Source organism: Trematomus bernacchii, unplaced genomic scaffold (genome assembly GCF_902827165.1).
Source record: "Trematomus bernacchii unplaced genomic scaffold, fTreBer1.1, whole genome shotgun sequence".
NCBI lineage: Eukaryota > Metazoa > Chordata > Actinopteri > Perciformes > Nototheniidae > Trematomus > Trematomus bernacchii.
Window position 1 is genome coordinate 9,756 of NW_022988176.1, and position 23,201 is coordinate 32,956.

At 38.5% G+C, this 23,201-nt stretch overlaps 1 protein-coding gene across 1 annotated transcript in view; it reads right to left on the bottom strand.

Annotated features, from left to right (window-relative positions):
- Positions 1–396: 396 nt before the first annotated feature.
- The window catches only part of LOC117476031 (interferon-induced very large GTPase 1-like), a 59,438-nt gene continuing 36,633 nt past the window's right edge, over positions 397–23,201 (bottom strand). The window contains 9 exon segments of the mRNA XM_034122385.1: positions 397–1,440; positions 1,443–3,161; positions 3,164–5,260; positions 7,503–7,658; positions 11,386–11,592; positions 11,687–11,768; positions 12,316–12,397; positions 12,524–12,593; positions 13,939–14,145. Coding sequence (XP_033978276.1) covers positions 614–1,440; positions 1,443–3,161; positions 3,164–5,260; positions 7,503–7,658; positions 11,386–11,592; positions 11,687–11,768; positions 12,316–12,397; positions 12,524–12,593; positions 13,939–14,145 — 5,447 coding nt within the window. The 3' untranslated portion in view covers positions 397–613.

The window sequence follows — 23,201 nt, forward strand, 5'->3', positions numbered from 1 at the left end:
TTATTACTTTTAGACAAATCAGGTGCATAACATGATTGTCTTGTACCACAACTATTTTAACTAAAACACAATGATTCATTAACTGATTTAAAAATCTAAATGTGTGGCTTTTGATGCAGCTCAGAAATGAAAAGACAACAATTCTAAATGTGTCAATAAAAATGTAAATAATAAGAACCAGATACTTATTTGAAATAAAACTAAAGACATTGTCTAATCTTCATGTTGACATGAAGACTGAATGATATTTTAAAACATTGAAATTGTTAATGTGTTTATGACAAAAACACAGAAAAACATAAAAGCAAATATTTTTGCATCAGTTACTTTAAAGAAATAAAAACACTCAATCAAATCGGATTTGATTAATTGATACTACAATAACAACCAAAGAAGTAGGATACAAAGTCTGATTTAATCAAACTGAAACATTTACAAATTCCTTGTAAGTTATTGTGGGGAAAAGATATGGTCAATCTTGCCATCTCACAAACAGCATGTTACTCTGTGTGCTTCTCTTCATATGAATCAAGTGTAATCTAAATATCCATGAGAGGATGATGACTGTAATGAGGAGGACGTGACCCTCTGTGAGCACAAAGCTTGTAGTTTCTCATTTGATAGAAAATGACTCTTTGAGGCTTGCCTCTGCTTGCTCCTTTGTGATTTCTTTCCAAGCTGCAGGAATATCAGCAGGCTTTGCATCGTATGCTTCTGCAAACTCATCATTGAACTTTGCCATTACATATTTCCAGTAGTCTGAGGCCTGGAGGCTTGCATCTGGTAGGATTTTCCAGTGCGGATAAATTTGTCTGTAAGACTTGAAAGGATGCCATTTATCCTTTGAATCACTGTTGCGAAAAAGCATGTCACTGTTCACAGAGGAAGAACATAAGTCAATTGTGAGTTTTTGTGTCTCTTCCGATCTATTTCGAACCAGACCATTTGGGCGATGAAGTGAAGCGAAGTGCTCCATGTGGGCTCTTCCTCCTGCCTCACAGGGCACTTTGCAGAACGGACACTGTTCACCACATCCAATCAGTATGACGAAAAGCTCGTGGTGAGGATTCACCTGAAGGTTCTGTAGTTTAGTTTGGATGTTTGTTTCCTTAAACGTCTCTCTCAGAGCTTGTGCCATCTCCTTCACACACTCAGTGAGCCTGTGAGCAAACTGTTCCTGGTTGGCATTGTTCAGGATCATGAATTTACCAAGAGCATCCTGGGAAATGACCAGTTTGTCACCAAGCTCCTGACAGACAACTTCAACAAATGACTTCAAGTTGCCACACTTTTCTGTTTGAGCTTTCTGGATAGCATTATTTATGCTGTAGACACATGACTGGAGATGTTGTTCCTCGAACATCGTAGAGCCATTTGAGAAGCGTTCCACTATTTTGTTGAGTATCCAATTCTTTACATAATTCTCATAGGAGCAAATAAGCTCAGGTACTTTTTAAAGTCATCCTCTGAGAGCAGATCCAGTAAAACTGAATACTGGAAGGACATTCTTGTCCTGAACTGCTCACTTGTCTTCATTTCACCAATGATATCAGGACCCAGGAAACGGTTGACAAAGCCTTCGACTGCAGGCTTCAAGCATCGGTCTGTGAATTCTTCTGCTTTCTTCTGGCACTGGACTACATGATGGAACACATCTTTAAAATTAGAACGAAACGTTTCTTTGTTTTCGTTCAGACATCTGTAGGGATCATTCTCATGGATGAAATCTTCATGCATTTTCTGAAACCTTCTGGCTGCGTCTCCACAGATGTGCAGTTTCAGAGAGACTTCAAAAGTGATGTCAACTTCCTGATTGTTTTGCAGCTTCTCATCAATCATGTTTAGAATCTCCTCAATGTAGGTATCATGGTAATTACTCTTTCTTTGCATTTTGTCAGTCATCATCTCTGAGCAATCTGTAATGATGCTGTCAGCTGTTTGTTGTACAGCCTTTGTGTGACTTTGAGCACTGAATAGGTCTATATATCGCTTGACAATTCCTGCAGTATATTTAAAAGGCAACCGTCCACACTCTTTCAGGGTTTTGTTACTCAACAAATCATTCGCTTGACTTCCCTTTTGTTTTAGATTTGTTCTCAGGTGGTGAGACACACTGGTGAAAATGTCCCCCACCTTCAATTCTGAACAGGATAGGTGAGTCACTGTTTGAGTCCACATCTTGTCAAATTCTTTGTCCAGCTCTTCCTCTTTCATCTTGATGTTTTTCTTCCTACATTCTTCAATCAATGCACAAACGTTGCCCTCTAATTCCTTTGTGTGTTTCTCCTTGATTCTATCAAGTTCTGTCATCCCCTGTCTGATGTCAGCTGCTGCTGTGAGTTGATTAGACACAGACCTTTCCATTTCTCCTCGAAGGCTCCTTGCACTGTTTGCAAACTCCTGTCTGTATCCTTCAACAAGATCGACATGACCCTCTTTTTCCTTGAAGTACTGTTCCAGATTTCCAAGAAGCTTTGTCTCCCATTTAGACAGCTCTATCAAAGCTTCGCTTTTCAATAGCATGAGAAGTTCTCTCATGTCAGATTTGTTGGATTTATCAGCAGGTGTACCGAAGTTGGAGATTCTTGTTACAGCTTGTGTAACCCATGTGTACATTTCTTTTTTGAATTCCCATTCCCATTTGTTGAATTCTGTGCACAGCCTCATGTATGCATCAGCCACGAGACTGTTTCTGAAGCTGAAGAGGTAGTTTTCATGTTTTACTGCAGTCCACAGGCTCTTCATCCACTCAGTAAAGTCCAAGATATTATTAGCTGATGATCCACAACTTCCCAAAATGTGGATTATGTTCTTCTTGAGCTCATAGACAGCCTCGCTGTAGCCTGCATTGACTGGTGCCATCGGTGGGTTTCCATTCCAGAGTCCAGGAATGTACCAGCTTCCAGTGTCTGGACTGTACTCCATCACATCAGTGAAGCTCGAGTACTTTTCTTTCTTTTCCATTTTGGCTGCTGCCTGGGTCATCTCGTTTAACTGCTGCAGGAGCAGTTTCCTGTCTCGCATGTTCTTATCATGGGCTGAAACATCGGACACATTCTGGTGAACAAACTGACATTTGGGCTTCTTTTTCCCCACCTCTTTCATCCTGAGGAAAGTGTGTACAACTATCTGTAGGATGTCCTTCATATATGTTGAATTGCATATGCAACATTGATGATGGTGATATCACTCAGCCCCACAACAAGTGTTGCAAGCTCATTGTCGTGCTCGTGGCTATTGTCCAGTTGTGCGAGTTCTGGTGACTTTAAGCCCTCAGTGTCAATGATCACCATGAAGTCACAGTTGAGGTCTTTTCTGACATCTTCATTGATTTGAATCAGCAACATAAAGGCACCTCGAGTGCATCGACCACTGCTGACTGCAAACTGCACTCCAAACATGGTGTTGAGGAGAGTGGACTTTCCTGTGTTCTGAACTCCAAGAACTGTGACTACCAGGATCTTGTTCTTAGGAGACACCAAGTCATTGAGCTGAGAGAGAACGTCACTCACCCATCTGAGAGGTATGTTGGATGCTTCTCCATCTACAAGCTCAAGTGGAAATCCAGCAAGCATTAATCCTGCACATAGCTTGGGGAGATGCTGTAGTTGTTGACGTGCTGGGTCTGTTTCAGGAAGGGAAAGGGAAGCTTCATAGATCTGGCCCATTTCACAGAAGAAGTGTTCAGTCCCTAATGAGCTGTTGGAAAGTTGTTCCTCAATCTCCTTGATCTCCTTTTTGTTCTCAGAGTTTCTGCATTTTTCTTTGTACTGCTCCCTGAGGTCAAAGAGTTTTTCCCGAGACACGTTATCGAGGTTCATTCGCATCCATTTCAGGAAATAGCACCTCTCTATCCCTGGGCTTGATATTGCATTGATGAAACATGTCATTGCCTTCGACATGTACTGAGAGTTCTGTTTTTTCCGAAGTTCTTTTTTCTGTAGCCGAAGATCACTTTTGTACTTTTCTATATTTTTTTCAGACCCAACTTTCTGAAGCCGGAATTCTTCCTTCTCTAAGCGAGTGAGGTCTTTCCATATTTGTCCTTGCAAGGGAAGCTGAGCTTCTTTGTATTCAAGAAGGTCTTGAATTTCTGCAGTGATGGCATCTGCGTTTTTCTTCGCATTCTGGCAGTCTGGAGAGTCTTCATCAACACAGATTCCATGTTCATGTGCAATGTCAGCCATCTTCTCAATTCCCATCTTCACCTTTGTGTTTTCAAATGCATTGCTGACTTTTTCCCGCAAATCTTTGACAAAGTTTGCATCATTTATGTGCTTATCTTTCAGAAGGATGTTGCTCTTGGTTAAGCTCAACTTGGTTGCTACCTTTTTTACAGCATCTGATTTGAAATCTTTGCTTTGACGGTTGCCCACCAAGAAGATCTGTGCCTTGTGTTGTTGGTTGGTTAGCAGCTCACACTCAGAGTCCAAAGCATCAAAGAACACAAAAACTGCTGCAGATGTCTGACACAAGAAAGAAAATTGTGTTTCAAATGAAGCAATGTCCCCACGAAGGTTAGCTACAGCAACTGGCTCGCTGAAGACGTCCATGTTTTTGTTCCCACAAGGGAGGTACCAAGTCATTTCCACCAATCCATTGGATATTCTCCTTGGACTGTCACCACCCTCCATGTTACGGTGAACAAAGGTGTCATGGTTCTGCTGAGAGTTGCTCAGAAGCTTATTGAGGATCTCTGACTTGGACAAGGAGCACTCACCCAGTCTCACAAAAGATATCATTGGAAGTTCGGAGACAACAATTCTCTCTTCAATAAATCCCTTGGATTCTAAAAGGTACCGAGGTCTGTACTTTTTAACAATGTCTCTCATGGCCCAAAGCATGAGTGTGCACTGCTTTGTGTCACAGTTGGGAAGCAACAGAGGCACGGAAAACTGACACATGGACATTTTGAGGGCCATTTCCTGCTGTACAAAACCATCAGAGCACAGGAAGAGAGCAGTTATAATATCAAGGGGATTCAGTTTGTCACCTGAATGTGTTTTTTCGTCTAAGTCATCAAGACCATCTGTGTGATCCTCACAGTTGGACTTGTGTGCAGGTGTATATTTCACATTCCTAGCTGTCACATTAACCATCATTAGTTTCTTCAGAAAATACCATGGAAGATCTGAATTACATTTGGCAGGTTCATCTGTAAAGGTCTTCTGGTCAATCCTCAGAAGTGTGCTTAGGGACAGCTTCTCTCTGTAGTGGTGATCCAACCCCAGTTCCTCCAAAAGCCTCTCTAGCTGCTTCTCTGTAGAAAATAAAAACAATACATATAAAAGCCTTAATTGATTATTAAACATTCATAAGCATGGATCAACATTTATTATAAATTATATTATATCCTTTCCTATAGTTTATGAAACTACAACTATGATGGGCAGTCAATTATTAAACAGCTGGTCTAATCGATAGATCCAGATCCTTCAACCACACTAGAATCAAATTAAGAGATATACAAATCTAATTGGCAGATTGCAATGGAATTGTCAGTGAAAGGATTTGAAAGAAGGGATTGAGACATAATTTGCATCAAATTACAGCAGGTTTATAAAAATGCAATACACTGTTTGACATTGGCAGTGATAGTTGAACATTGAAAGAAACTATCGTTCATGTCTGTCATGATCAATCATATCTAAGATATATATTATGCATGGTTTAAGGAAACATCCACTTGAAAAGGAAAATATACACTTGTTTGCAATGTTACTGTGCAATAGTCATTTTATGTAAAAGCAATTTTTTTTATAGATGTCTCAGCATTTAATTGTTATAAGATCTCAATACTTTAATATATATATATATAAAATATAATATTTTGTTGCCATGTATTGGTTGTCTTTTTTACCTGCTATGCCACTTTTGCTGTAACACTGTACATTTCCCCGCAGTGGGACTAATAAAGGAATTCTGATTTTGATTCTGATAAGTACGCATACAGAAAATGTGTGAGCCAGATTAGCAGTAAGCATCATGTGTGCTATACTGGCAGTAATATATATATATGACAGCTTCATTAACATGAAGAAAGGCTGTTGCTGAGAAAGTTGCATTCGCTTGAAAAACAAGAAGCTAACCTTGAAGCAATAAAAACAAATCTTAGAGTGCTAATGGAAAAGCTTGAGCTTCAAACTGATACAATAACAACCATGGAAGCCCTGGAGTATGGTGGAGGATGATAATATATTTGCTGTGGTGGAGCAATACTGTACTGGTCAACCAGATGAAAATGCTGATGTTCATAATGAAGAGGAACAAGAAAAAAAACATGAAGCCAAACTCCAGCCAAGTTACAATCAAATAGCAAAGAAAGAGTGACTCGATTTAAGTAATGCAGCACCAAATCAAAATGACTGAAATGCTGACAAAGAAGCAACGCTTAACATTACATCCATCCAGAGAAATACCCATCTTTAAAGAATATACATTAGAGTACCTTCCATTGATTGAGATGTTTGTCCAAGCTAAAGACTTGGTGAGAAGGTTTCAATAAATTAATTCTAAAAAGGACGAGAAAGCCAAGAGATTGCTCGAAGAGAACTATGGAAATGAACTCTTTTGCAGCAGCTTGTTTGGAGAAAGGTCAAATTGGAATGCCATTAACAGTGAAGATAGAAAAGCACTGCTCAATTATACTATTTTTCTTTAAGGATATTTTAACTCAATGGAAAATATTGATACCTTCCTTTAAACTCAGGGAAAAGTGTAGAACTGCAAATTCATAGATTCAAACAAAATGAAAAATTCAATGTTTCTAGTTTTGGTTGATTTCATCAAAAGACATGCACTGATGGTTTTAAAGAAAGTAGTTTTGCAACAGTGAGTGCAGGTGCACGCATAGAAATGCAAAAGAGCAAAACATGTCAGATTTCCAAAAGACAGAGTTACGCCAGAGCTACCACCATACATGTATGCTAGAGTCAATGACTTTGGCCAACTTGACAACACTTGATGATGAAAGCCCTTCAACAGTTATGTGCGTGTACAAATGATCAACAGCCGACACACATAACTACAGTGCCAAATGTTCCAAATGACTTTGAACCTCTATCACTCGACCACTTGCTCCAGCTCAAGGTCAAACCAATGTTACCACCAGGTTAAATCCATCTGCAATATTCAGAGCCAAAACACTGTTGGCAGCAAGTGAAATGCATAACGGAGTTCTGGAGCAGATGGATCTACGACTTTGCAAGAAAGACCAGAATGGAATTGCATTCAAAGAAACCATATACCTGGACATACATGAATTGATCATAAACTCAAAAGCACTTCATTGATCCTGGTTAATGGCAAAAGTTCTGGAGACACCACCCAGATCAAGAGGTCTGATTCTTTTTATGACCGAAACAAACATGCTGGAAAGACCAGTAAGCTAAGTTTTCTCTGTGGTGCCAGTCTCAGATGTTTCAGTTAGTACATTTTTTTGTTTTGTTTTGCCTCTTTTGTTTTTATAGTAAACCATGCAATAATTATTATATTTGACTGACCTTTGGGGGCAGATGGTACAGGCTTGCTTAATGTTCCATCATCATTCTCTTGCAGAGTTTTACTGCACAACGTTGCAATGATCATCTCAGCAGCTGGTGGGTCCGAAGGCAGAGACTCTGGCTTGCTGCTGACCTGATTGACAGGAGTGCGTGGCTCTGTGGGGGGAAAAACGAAAGGTTTCACAAAAATGTCACTAAAATAAAAAAAATGAATGTTCCATCAATGTTTGTCAGCATTTGAAGGTGCTGTTTGACTTACAAGTAAAGGTCACAAAAAAGCCATATACAATTATCCAAAAGATCCAGAAACAGATGGTATTGATTTGTTTTACAGATTTACCCGTGAATACAGATAATTAGGTGGCAATTTCATTATACCTAATACTTTGAAACTGTTGTCATACAGGGATTTGTATTGTTTTGTTAAAACCTGAGTCATTCTCATCTTTATTACCTGACCGGCAAAAATGTTGCTTTCTTACAACAGGATCCTTCCTGCCCCTGGGCTGATAGTCATCTGGACTAATAGTCTCAAGGAGGGCTAGTTGTCTCGTTGAACTTAACAAAGTTTGTTCCACTGAACAATATGGGCACTGCAGCTACCAGCGCTTCATCCTGTACCTCACCCACTGAAACCGAGGAATTGTGAAGGCAGTTCTGATTGCCTGACGTCATTAAGACCATTAAGTCATGTGTTGAATACCGTGACTTTAATTTGACATTCTCAAAGAGAACTTTGAACTCTGTGTCAGCAAGCACACTGCAAAGATCTAACAAGGTCCCTTACGGACAACTGGCCAATCTATGGTCCGGGCTAGTTTGTGCCATCTAAAGGGCCAGGGTCCCATGGTCAGGAGGATCGCTAGCTTCACCAAGGACTCATACAAAAGAATAACTTGAAATGCCAGCTAGCTTTAACTAAACAAAACTGGGCAATCAGCTTTCTGTCTTCTGCAAGGAAATCTTTCTTGTTTTCAAGGAACAATTCTGCAGTGATGTCATCTGCAACTTTCTTGGCAGTCTCACACTCTGAAGGGTCTTTTTCAGAGTTTTTGTTTCGTGCAGAAAGTCCCAATGTGTCTACTACTTTTGCAAGAAAAACAGCAATGGAATAACATTTAAGAAACTAATTACCTGGCGATACATTTATTGATCGTAAGCTGAAATGCACCTCATGGATCCTGTTTAATGGCGACAGCTTTGGAGACACCACCCAGATCAAGAGGTCTGATTATTTTTATGGCAGAAACAAACATGCTGGAAAGACCAGTAAGCTAAGTTGGGCAGTCAATTATTAAACAGCTGGTCTAATAGATGGATCCAGATCCTTCAACCACACTAGAATCAAATTAAGAGATATAAAAATCTAATTGGCAGATTGCAATGGAATTGTCAGTGAAAGGATTTGATAGAAGGGATTGAGACATAATTTGTATCAAATTACAGCAGGTTTATAAAAATGCAATACACTGTTTGACATTGGCAGTGATAGGTGAACATTGAAAGAAACTATCGTTCATGTCTGTCATGATCAATCATATCCAAGATATATATTATGCATGGTTTAAGGAAACATCCACTTGAAAAGGAAAAAATATACACTTGTTTGCAATATTACTGTGCAATAGTCATTTTATGTAAAAGCATATGTTTTTATAAATGTCCTAGCATTTAATTGTTATAAGGTCTCAATACTTTAATATATATATATATATATATATATATATATATATATATATATATATAAAATATAATATTTTGTTGCCATGTATTGGTTGTCTTTTTTACCTGCTATGCCATTTTTGCTGTAACACTGTACATTTCCCCGCAGTGGGACTAATAAAGGAATTATGATTTTGATTCTGATAAGTACGCATACAGAAAATGTGTGAGCCAGATTAGCAGTAAACGTCATATGTGCTATACTGGCAGTAATATATCTATGACAGCTTCATTAACATGAAGAAAGGCTGTTGCTGAGAAAGTTGCTCTATGCACTGCTGCTTTACAACAGATACATTCGCTTGAAAAACAAGAAGCTAACCTTGAAGCAATAAAAACAAATCTTACAGCGCTAATGGAAAAGCTTGAGCTTCAAACTGATACAATAACAACCATGGAAGCCCTGGAGTATGGTGGAGGATGATAATATATTTGCTGTGGTGGAGCAATACTGTACTGGTCAACCACATGAAAATGCTGATGTTCATAATGAAGGAATAAGAAAAAAAACATGAAGCCAAACTCCAGCCAAGTCAGACAAATAGCAAAGAAAGAGTGACTCGATTTAAGTAATGCAGCACCAAATCAAAATGACTGAAATGCTGACAAAGGAGCAACGCTTAACATTACATCCATCCAGAGAAATACCCATCTTTAAATAATATAAATTAGAGTACCTTCCATTTATTGAGATGTTTGTCCAAGCTAAAGACTTGGTGAGAAGGTTTCCATAAATGAATTCTAAAAAGGACGAGAAAGCCAAGAGATTGCTCGAAGAGAACTATGGAAATGAACTCTTTTGCAGCAGCTTGTTTGGAGAAAGGTCAAATTGGAATGCCATTAACAGTGAAGATAGAAAAGCACTGCTCAATTATACTATTTTTCTTTAAGGATATTGTAACTCAATGGAAAATATTGATACCTTCCTTTAAACTCAGGGAAAAGTGTAGAACTGCAAATTCATAGATTCAAACAAAATGAAAAATTCAATGTTTCTAGTTTTGGTTGATTTCATCAAAAGACATGCACTGATGGTTTTGAAGAAAGTAGTTTTGCAACAGTGAGTGCAGGTGCACGCAAAGAAATGCAAAAGAGCAAAACATGTCAGATTTCCAAAAGACAGAGTTACGCCAGAGCTACCACCATACATGTCAGAGTCAATGACTTTGGCCAACTTGACAACACTTGATGATGAAAGCCCTTCAACAGTTATGTGCGTGTACAAATGATCAACAGCCGACACACATAACTACAGTGCCAAATGTTCCAAATGACTTTGAACCTCTATCACTCGACCACTTGCTCCAGCTCAAGGTCAAACCAATGTTACCACCAGGTTAAATCCATCTGCAATATTCAGAGCCAAAACACTGTTGGCAGCAAGTGAAATGCATAACGGAGTTCTGGAGCAGATGGATCTACGACTTTGCAAGAAAGACCAGAATGGAATTGCATTCAAAGAAACCATATACCTGGACATACATGTATTGATCATAAACTGAAATGCACTTCATTGATCCTGGTTAATGGCAAAAGTTCTGGAGACACCACCCAGATCAAGAGGTCTGATTCTTTTTATGACCGAAACAAACATGCTGGAAAGACCAGTAAGCTAAGTTATCTCTCTGGTGCCAGTCTCAGAATAAGGCAAATTAACATTCACAATTAGAATGTAGTTTTCAAAGGCTGAACCTTTTGTATCCGGCTCCTTTTTTGTTTTGTTAACTTTTATTAAAGATTCCCATTACAATTTGTTTTGTGCAGAATGCCAAAATAATATTTTCACCCGGTGGCGACCTCTAGAGTAAATTAAAAAGAAAGACTACAATTCCCTAGCACAAGCTTATTGAGATACTCATTTATGGGCTGATGTGGCAGAGTTCTAAACCGCTCAATTATTTAACGTTATCATCTTACAGTAAGTACATCTTTTAGTTTTGTTTTGCCTCTTTTGCCCTGCTGAGCTGATAGACTTTATTCTGAACAGGAGTGCTGGGCTCTGAGGGGAAAAACAGAAAGCTTTCAGTAAAACTTAAAAAATGAATGTTTGTCAGCATTTTAAAGTGCTGTTTGACTGACAAGGAAAGGCCAAAAAAAAAGCCATATATAATTATCCAAAAGATCCAGAAACAGGTGGCATTGATTACATTTTCAGATTTACCTGTGAAGACAGATAGCGAGGTTGCTTCGCTTTGATTTCCATTGTCTGCAATCTTTTTGAAACTGATGGTACACTCAGTCCTATGAATCAGTGCCTTAACCGTGACAGTTTCTGCGTTATCAACAGTCAAACTGCCGCTGTTTGTTTCACAGCCTGAGTAATCTAACTGTAGTCTACACACAGCTACTTTCCCTGGTGGAGGAACATCTGTCATAAGACAAGAAAAGTACATCTCAGTATCTTTACATATCACTGCGTATATATTTATAACATTAGGTCAGTTATTGACAGTCACACTTACGGTCAGACTGTGGTGCTGCTGGAGTGTTCTTTCCTTCCTCACAGCACGGGTCAGGAGAGGGATCTGTTTCTTCATGATGTTCCTTGGTAATTGAGAACATTACAGTATGTTTGCATTCTGTTTTGAACGAGTCATACTATATTAACAATTGTTGGTTAAATAACCTTAAAGAGGTGGATAGAGACATTTATTTGTATCAGAATACAGCAGGTTGATGAAAATGTTCTTTGCACTGAGATTGGACATTGGCATTATTCATAGGTGATCATTTAATAAAAATCAGAATGGGTGCTGTCATGATCAATCATATTACTTAGAACCACATATCCTGTGACGCTCACAGGGGAGGGCAGGAAACTGTATAAATACTTATGCTTCAGACCTATGAGGGGTCAGCTATTCTAACCTTAATTTAACTATTACGCATTTCACTATACTTTTTACCAGTGCTGAAAGAAGTACTCAGTAAATATTAATACAAAAGTGTATATTTACCAGTAAGTAAAATAGTGTACAATAGTGTGTACCAGAACACTGTAGCTCTTCACTTTATAGAAAAGTATCTCTCAGTATCTCCACAGCAGGTATATATTTATTATATTAAATCAGTTATTAACAGTCACACTTACGTTCGGACTCTGGTGCTGCTGGAGTGTTCTTTCCTTCCTCACAGCACGGGTCAGGGAAGGAATCTGATACTCCATAATGTTCCTAGGTAATTAGGAAGAATATGTTGAATTTTTGAATTCTAATCAATACATGAATCATGCCATATTAACAATACTTAAATATATGACAATATTTCTCTTGTAATTGTATTGTAATTTAATTATTTACCTCCACATCAGGGTTATCCATTGCAGAAACACTCTCAGCCATCCCACAAGATTCTTCAAACAGCGTCTCACTGAAAGTGTTAGAAAAGAACTGTGTTACAACATCTAATCTAATGTAGATTCTACACCAGGCACATGCAGAGGATGAGAGGGGACGGGGCTCAAATGCATAAAAGGGCACATAAGGAAGTCCCTCCCTTTCCGGTGGACCTCCATGGGACCTTCTTTAGGAAAAATTATGTATTGAAGTCAATAGATGAGAGTAACACCTACGTCACTTCCGGGTGAAAATTACGGCCCGCCCACTTTTGGGGGAAAACAACGCTGTCATTTGAATGGCGGTCAATACAAATTCTGAAGTTTTTGCCAATCCGATCAGAGATGTATTAAAACCGTGGATTTTTGGATCTTCAAAGAGCCCGATTACGATGGCCAGTCAGGCAAACAATTACATTAAATCATTTGAAATCCACGATCGGGCTCGATATATGGTTAAATTAAAATCAGTAGGCGAGGCCGTAATTTCGCCAGCTGTTACTTTCATGAGCGAGGCGGAAAATAATTGTTTTATCATGCCAAAAAGCTGCTGTGTCGTTTATTGCACCTCAAACATGAAAACAAATCCAGAGTTACGTTTTTCTGTACTTCCTCTGAGAAAAAAGGACAGTAAAAGAAGAGCTCTGTGGCTTCAGGCTTGATCGACATTCAAATGACAGTGTTGTTTCCCCCAAAAGTGGGCGGGGCCGTAATTTTCGCCCTGAAGTGATGTAGATGTTACTCTCATCTAAGGACATCGATCGCCTACTGCTATATTTAACCATATATCGAGCCCTATCTTCGATTTCCAATGATTTAATGTAATTGTTTGTAATCGGGCTCTTTGAAGATCCAAAAATCCACGGTTTTCTTACATTTCTGATCGGATTGGCAAAAACTTCAGAATTTGAATTGATCGCCATTCAAATGACAGCTTTGTTTTCCCCCAAAAGTGGGCGGAGCCGTCATGTGTTACTCTCATATATGGCGAGAGAAAAATTATCTTTCGATCCCGTTTGAATTGTGCCACGAAGTACACATAGTTTGTCAATTTAAAAGATAATTTTGCAAGTAAAAAAAAAAATGTTTTGCCGTAAAACTTTTTTTTGTGTGAAACCGCTCAATGAACTACATCTCTGGTTTGCACAACACAGTGACTTGCTGCTGACCTGATCGACTTTATTCTGAACATGAGTGCTGGGCTCTGAGGGGAAAAACAGAAAGCTTTCAGTAAAACTTAAAAAAGTAATGTTCCACCAATGTTTGTCAGCATTTTAAAGTGCTGTTTGACTGACAAGGAAAGGCAAAAAAATATATAGCCATATATAATTATCCAAAAGATCCAGAAACAGGTGTCATTGATTACATTTTCAGATTTACCTGTGAAGACAGATATCGAGGTTGCTTCGCTTTGATTTCCATTGTCTGCAATCTTTGTGAATCTGATGGTACACTCAGTCCCGTGAATCAGTGCCTTAACCGTGACAGTTTCTGCGTTATCAACAGTCAAACTGCCGCTGTTTGTTTCACAGCCTGAGTAATCTAACTGTAGTCTACACCCAGCTACTTTCCCTGGTGGAGGAACATCTGTCATAAGACAAGAAAAGTACATCTCAGTATCTTTACATATCACTGCGTATATATTTATAACATTAGGTCAGTTATTGACAGTCACACTTACGGTCGGACTGTGGTGCTGCTGGAGTGTCCTTTCCTTCCTCACAGCACGGGTCAGGAGAGGGATCTGTTTCTTCATGATGTTCCTTGGTAAGTGAGAACATTACAGTATGTTTACATTCTATTTTGGATGAGTCATACTATATTAACAATAGCTTATGTGACATGTATTTGTAATTGTATTGTCATTTAACGGTTTACCTCCTTATCAGTGTACTCCATTTTTGATACACCCTCAGCAATCCCACACTGTCCAGATTATCCAAACAGCTTCCCGCTAAAAGTAATAGGAAATAACCAGAGGTGTAAGAAGTAGGCTACTCAGATCTTTTAATTAAGTAAAAGTACCATTACTACAATGTAAAAATCCTCTGTAACAAGTAAAAGTCCTTTATTCAAAATGTTACCCTAGTAAAATTACAAAAGACATCAAAAGATACTTCAAGTACAAAACGTGAAAGTATACTCATTGTGCAGAAAGATCCATTTTCATATTTTAAAATGATTGTATTATAATTAGTAATAATGAATTTATTAATGTCAATTCATTTCAATGTTGCAATTGGTAGAGGTTGGGTTCATTTTGTATATCTTGATATATACTGCTGGGTGCCTATCATATAATAATACATGATGGTTTATTAGTTTATTTTGTATTCTGTATTATTATTCAACGTCTGCAGAGCAGCTATCTAAAACTGTGAAATACATATTGTTAAAAATTAAGTAAAAAGTTACAAATTGCCTCCAAAATGAAGTGAAGTAAAGTATATAGTAGCACAAAGTCAAATACTCAAGTGAAGTACAGGTACCTCATATACATACTCAAGTACAGTACTTGAAAACCATTCAACACAACACCTGAACACCACAGATCAAACAGCCATGTGAACTCTGCAGCCTGATAGATTACTGAAACTGATGAGTTATGCTTCTGTTTGAGACCATGTGAAGCCATCATTTAAAAAGTATTTCAATGAAAGACAAAGAAATGCTTTCCTACCTTTTGTAGATGAACCATGGTAACACGTAAATCTGTTCTTGTATCCAGAGCTTTCATCTGCAGTGTATAGTAGTATAAAGCACTGCAAGTACACAGCCCTGCCCTTCTCTGCCAATGCAAGTGCCTATGAGAGGTGTCTCCTTTTATACTGCCTTGGGAAGCCACTTTGCATTTTATTTCCTTGAAAAAGAAACGTATTGTTTGGTATCCTCCCTTTCTGAATAATTATTTTCAGTCAACCCGCTCTTGGTCATGATTGTGAAAACAGCTTCTCTCTGAAAACAACAAGAGAGCTTTAATCTCAAGATTCAAAATTCAAAGGTTTATTGTCATAACATCATAACAAACTACGGTGTAATTATGTAATGTATGAAAAACTTAGATCACAAGTTCCTCAACAGTGCAATTTTTAAGATATACCATTTTTTTAATAAAAAACAACAATCAAAATAAATATAGTGCACGCTCAGGTTTAAAATATTCTTTTGGCCTGTGGGATGAAACTGTCCCTTAGTCTGGTGGTTTTAGTCCTGATGCTGCGGTACCGCCTGCCAGACGGCAGCAGACAGAACAGTTTGTTGCTGGGGTGATGGGGGTCTTTGATACTCCTGTGGCCTTTTTTGACTTTTATAGACTGTACTGCTATTCATATTCCAATAAGATAAAATACCATGTGTCTTAGTACTAGTCTGCTTTCGTTTTTGTTGTGTGCAGACTTTATTGTTGGGTATATCTTACAAAGCCAACCAGCGCCCCTGTAGCAAACGCCTTTCAGCCATTATCAGGTATCTGTTATGAGAAATTGAGAGCAGTATTAAAATGGGTTTCTGAGAATGATTCCGTTAACAAATACATATTAACATCAGATGTTCAACAGAGCAAGGAAATTGTTGTCTCCTTCATTACAAAACAATTGGCTTGCACAACACCATCTTACCTAGTTTTTTTAAGTGTGCAAATGAAAAAATGTAATTGCAATGTCATTTTCTGTAAAGGTCTTGAAAGAAGTGGAAAGAAACTCTATTTTGCATCTGAAAAAAGCAAGTTAATGAACATGATCCTAATTCTGTGACATGGCATTATTAACAGGTGAACATTTAAGGAAACTAAAAAGGGTGTTGTCACGAGCATATTATGCTTTGAGGAGATCTTGCATAAATTAAAGCTAAGGGGATTTCCAACCTCAGATTAAATAGCATTTATTTCCTGTTGAAACCTGATGTAACCAGTTCTCAGGAACGTTATTCAGAACCATATATATGTGAAACAACAGGAGAGGGGTGAACACTTTTTAAATGTGCTTTTGACACATTTGAAGTCCCTTCTTTTATGCTACTCCGTTGCACGAGCACAATTACGCAATTTCGTTATTCTTGGTACCTTGGAACCATTGTAAAAAAGGAATTGGCATTGATAAAGACCAATACATGCTAGAATCCTTTCTTATAACCTTCTCCTCCTCCTTTCTACCCAACTGACTAAGTAACTAGCACTCTTACAACAGGATATTTTCTACCAGAGAGGGTGCTTAACCTACTCCTGGGCCTCTCATAACAGTTGAGGGTGAGATACTAGAGCAACCCCTACTAGTGTACTTAGGCTGATGTGAACTGGTTCCCCTGTGGGAGCTACGTTACTCTGCAGGCCAGTTAATTCCTTAATTCTTGTGATGGTGCCACGACTAAATATCTAGGCCTAATAAAGGATATCGGCATTCACCTTGGTGGAAGGACAAATCGACAAAGGCTTTCGTGACTCACTTACTTTTCCTTCCTGTGCTTACCATGTGTATTTGCTGAGACTGTTCCTTACATCAAATCAGAAGACTTGTCTCAGCTTCACTTGCTTCCTTCCGTTCCTGGAAGCAAAGCCAGTTCACCATAGTTTGGAGCTTTTGAAGTGCCAACCATGGTACAGATAGGGAATGGATGGTGAAGCAGGGTCAGCAGAACCATTCAGATAGAATGCGTCGGATTACTTGTGTTTTTTGGAAGGGGCCTGCCCTCCAATCAGGATTCACAGTGCTTCATTCTGTACATTGACCTACTGCTATCAATGCACTTTGAATACAGATTATTTTGTTTGTCTAATTTAAGACCATAAATTAATGCAGCGAATATGGTCTTCTAGTCTAAGCGAGTCTGCATGAATGAAAGGCAGTCATTGATGTACAGTATCGAGGGGTAAGGTTATGTGAAGTCTTGTCAATCATTAAAAGCACTTTATAATCAATTCTGTAAGACACCGGTAACCAGTACAGTGATGCCAGCAGAGGGGAAATGTGATCTCTGTTTGTTTGTTATATCCTGACTGCAGCATTCGGAATTAATTGCAATTATTTAAAAGATGTTTTAAGAGGGACAAGTAAAAAAGAGAATTGCTATAGTCCAAGCCGCTAGAAATCAAAGCATGTAAAACCATGTCAGCAGCATTCTGAGTGGCAACTGCTCTAATCCTGGCAATGTTTCTCAGTTGGAAACATTTAGTTTTTGCAACCTTTTTTAAAATGGATTAAAAAATGAAGATCACAGTCTAAAATGACTGAAGGGGGGTTTGACTGCAGCCAGCCACCAGCGCTTCATTCTTTACCTTAACCTACTGCTACCGAGGCACTGTGAATACAGCATTTGTTGTCCGTCTAACTTAAGAACATAAGTTAATGTAGTCACTTCAATCTTACATTTTCACAGAGAACTCTGGGCCAGTAAACAACCTGCCGAGACTCAAGGAGGACACTAATCGGCAACTGACCAATATATGGTCCAGACGTTATCCTGCCCTCTTAAAGGCCAGTATCACATGATCAGGATGACCTCAGAGGAAACAACAGCACAATTCAAAACGATTGCAAGCTTGTTTTGACATGCATAGTTTGATGCAGGAACTACAGCTGCTGGGTAATCAGGTTTCTGTCTTCTGCAAGACAAACTTCCTTGTATTCAAGGAAGGATTCTTCAGGTTTGGCATCCGCATTCTTGGCAGTCTCACATGCTAAAGGAACTTTATCAAGCCAGAGGCATGTGCAATAAAAGCCATCTCTGAGTTCTCATCACATTGCTGACATTCTCTTACACAAATCGTTCACATGGTCTGCATCAACCGTTCAATGATTGTATTTGACTTACTTGCAGTTCACCTGTTTTTTATTAAAGTGCATTACACTCAGAGTTGGGTGTAATAATATTACTTTTGTCGGTAACGGAGTAGTGTAACGCGTTACTTTCATAATTCAGTAATCACACTACAGTTACTAACATTGCCCCGACACGCGTTACTTCGTTACTTTGATCAAATCAGTCATAATCACACTGACAGACAAGAGGGGTTTCCGCCACAGGTTTATATGTACGTAATCTGCACGACTTGCGCGTCCACATCTCCACGTGCAGTGCTGCATAAACATGGCTGAGTCAGCGATAACTTTCTAGGGGTGGAGGTATGCCCATTATTTTGAGTTTGTCCGAAGAATAGACAGGAAGGTGAAGGTGAGGTGCAAACTGTGTCCAGGGGCCTCATTTATAACGCCTTGCGTAGGATTGACGTAGGAAGGTTGCTTACGTAGTACAAAGCACAAAAATAGTTACATACATTTTCCGCCATTTTCCGATTCACAAAACATTGCGTACGGCACTCCCTACGCCTGTTTCCCTTGATAAATCACAATCGACTCGTAACGCCCATATTTGCCTATACATAGTCAAAGAAACGCCCATTCATTCATTCATTTTGACTGACTGCATGAAGAAGATCGCAGGAAATTACGATAGAACAGCTAAAAAAGACATCTCACACCGTGTCAGATTTTGGTTATTTTGGGGAGGTCGAGATAAATCATATTGTTTGGTGGATGCAGTTTGAACCAGAGTAGCAGCATGGAGGTCGGATCGTCACCAAAATAAATAAATAAGTGGTCCGAAAAAAGTTAATGACAAAAAAAATACACATAACCTTCCTCAGGCAGTGTGTTTGTCCCGGGGACAGGAGACCCCCCCTTGATGAGAAACTGTAAGAAATGATCGGGGAATCCCTCCGGAGTGGAGTCATGACGACTGGATCTGAATTATTTTTGTTGTATTTGGTGGTTTGTGTTCCAGCTGTCGATCAGCAACTATATATCCATAATGTGTGGAGATGTTTGATGACAGCAGCAATGGACTGCAGAATCAGTCAGTACACTGTGACGGGAGCTTCTATTGGGACAACTTTAGTTAAACTTATTAAGCTGTTGTTGTCAATTGCAGACAGTTGCTCTTCTTAATTCACTTTGCATGTCTTGAGGCTACGGTTGTGTTTTAAATTGAATTATTTACTTTAAAAAAATGCTAACAGTAAATTAACAATTGCCTTTAATTTTCAGATCCAATTAGGAAATGTTTACGGTTCCATGTCTTTATGTTTTAAAGATAACAATTAGAAAGAGAAATCCTGAGTTTAAAGTAGGTGGTGTTGCAATTCATGTCCACTAGATGTCAGTAGTCTGCTGGAGTCCATGTTCAGAATGAATAGGTAAAGGACAGTTTTCAGTAAGACCATGTGATTGATTTCTTGAAACATAATATAACTGGCTGAATTTATCTTTAACAGTTTAAAAAAATGCTCAGGATTAAATAAAGGTCAGTCATTTATTTATTATTGTCAACTCCGCTGACCTGAAGATAAAGATAATGAATGACATGGACAGACTTCCCCTTGTTCTGTTTCCATCTATCCTTTCTTTATCCAAATGTAATCATTTGTGTTTTTAATTAGCAAAACATACAGTTATGGGACAAATCAACACAAAAACACTGGAAAGCAAAACATGTACACTCATCCTTAAAAACATTCTTTACTTTTAGTTTATTGTTAAAGGTGGGGTATGTAATTGATTTCAGAAACACTTTTTGTTATATTCCATGGAATGCTCTTAACATCCCGATAGCAATGAATATCTTAAGTGCTTTGACAAAAAATCCATAAAAAAATGTAATCTGTGGAAGCCGTAGTACTGTAAAAAGCACGACCAATCATTTTAGCCGGCCCGGCTAAAATAACTGGATGGCCTACCTGCCTGTCAGCCTTCCATCTGTGCACAAACTTATCTCGTGCCCTCATTGGTCATGTGCACGTTCGTGTGTGTTGGAGGAGGGGCTCTGTAATGCTGCCTTCACACCGGACGCGATGCAATGTTTGGGGGCGGCGCGATTACATGTAAAGTCAATGCAGAGACGCGGACAGACGCAAATTCGCTCCGACGGCGCGCATGAAGCGGTGGACGCGGCGCGAATCACGCGATTGAGGTGATTGAACAGTGCCGCATCAAACGCGGGAGTTCAATTTTTTCAACTCGAGCGTCACATTCACGTGACGTGTTCTCGCGGAAGCCAATCAGCGGTGAGGATCTCAGCCGCCGTCACTGACGTTCAACCAGAAAACATCAGCCGTTAGCTGTTAGCAGTTAGCACACAGAGCTCACAGCTCCTCATATCTGTTCAGAAACTGGACAAAAGTTAAACAAGTACAAACCACAGACTGTCTGTGTCATGGCGAATACAGTCGCTGCTTTATTTATGTCTGTAGGCCGTTGTTATGAGTGTGGACGGTCGGAGCATATACAACGTTAGCTTAGCCGATCTTCATTCAGAAAACAAGCATTTTAAAAGGTTTTTCGCCTGCCGTCTTGTCTGCAGACTTGTCAAGCATTAATTTATGGTTTTTACTAACCGGTATCAGTATGCTGTTACTTCGGCATCATTTAGAAACGTGTATTACAATTTAATCACGGTAAAATATGTTCATTTTGTTGTAGTTGTAGCTTCCGAGCCAGCGCGTCTTGTTTGAATGATGCGAGTAAACACAGCTGCAGCCGCGGTGAAACTCGAGCGTTTAGAGCGATGCGATAGGAGCGATTATGCTGCAATTATGCTGCGATTATGCTGCGATTATGCTGCGTTCACACCGGACGCGATGCGAATATTCGCTTCGCTCTAATCGTTCCGGTGTGAACGCAGCATAAGGAAGTCTGAAGGAAGAGGTAGATTTTTTCCGGTTGTGTACTTTCAAATTCTAGCGCACTCGAGCTGGTTTCTCCAAAATTACATATCCCACCTTTAACAGTTGAAATTCAACTTGAAGTTAATCTGAATTTCTCTCACTTTCAGAGTCTGAACTTGTGATTAACGGTGCATCCGACTGGATGTATGTGGACACACCTAGCCTCAACAAACTGCAGTCAGCCAAGCAAACCAAAGTGACTTAATATCGCACACAGTAAAGACAGTGACACACACACACACACACACACACACACACACACACACACAACACACACACACACACACACACACACACACACACACACATATACACACACACACACACACACACACACACCACACACACGCACACACACACACACACACACACACACACATATACACACACACACACCACATACACACACACACACACACACACACACACACACACACACACACACACACACACACACACACCACACACCACACACACACACCACACCACACACACACACACACACACACACACACACACACAGTTGCACCGTTGTCTTGTTTTTACATTATTTGTTGAATTCAGGAGCCTGAGACTTGAGATGAAGAAAAATGTTAAATAGTGGAATTTAAAAAAAGATGATCATTTTAAAAAAGTATAGTAAAACTATATAAATAAATGAGGTGATGATATTTCTGTTTCCTTTAGAAGTTATTATACACTATGCTGTGATTCTGATCTGGGAAACATTAAAGACATTAACAGCCAGTCTGCAGATTTGGTCTCTTTATTGAAATAGTAAACAGTGGTCAGTATACATGTTAAGAATATAAAGAATGAATTATATTTTTTATTACGTAAATATAAAGAATCAGATACTTCACAGAAACAAACGATTATAATCTCTGAGTAAAAGAAAGATCATATGATGCTGAACTTGATTAAAACAAACGTTGTCATGTTTACTTGTTGACAATAGCACTTTTACATTGAATAATCTTTTAATTGTTAATACATGTAAATATGATAATAATATAATATCAGATACTAAGTTGATAAAAAATAAAGTCGTAACAGATTTTGAGCTAAGGAAATGACATATCATACTCGAATTGGAAAGAAAAACAACCTGAAGGATAACCTACATGTTGACATTTAGACTGAAATATCTTTCAAACACAAAATCTAATAGATTATAACCTTCTGGAAAACAATCACATATCATCCTTAACTTGATTCAAACTTGTTGTCATGTTTACATGTTGACATGCTGAATATGAACTAAATTATCCTTTTACTGATTTAAACATGTTAAAATGTGGCATTTGAAACAGCCCAAAACGAAAATACACAATACATTTTGAGTCAATATAATAACACGAACATAAAAATGTAAATATTTGGAGTTATATACGTATTGGAATAGCACTCAATAAGGTAAGAAGAAAATGCTTGTATGATCTACATGTTGACATTTAGATTGAATTATATTTTAAACATTGAATATGTAAATATTTTTAACTGATGTGTATATGTATTCACTGAAACTAATAAGAATATATTCTAACTCTCTGGGAAACGGTCACATATCAAACTTAACTTGATTACAGCAGACTTTCTGTCATGTTTACATGTTGACTGTACCTCCACTACAACACTATTCATTAACTGATTTAAAAATCTAAATGTGTGGCTTTTGATGCAGCTCAGAAATGAAAAGACAACAATTCTAAATGTGTCAATAAAAATGTTAATAATAAGAGCCAGATACTTATTTGAAATAAAAATAAAGACATTGTCTAATCTTCATGTTGACACGAAGACTGAATGATATTTTAAAACATTGAAATTGTTAATGTGTTTATGACAAAAACACAGTAAAACATAAAAGCAAATCTTTTTGCATCAGTTACTTTAAAGAAATAAAAACACTCAATCAAATCGAATTTGA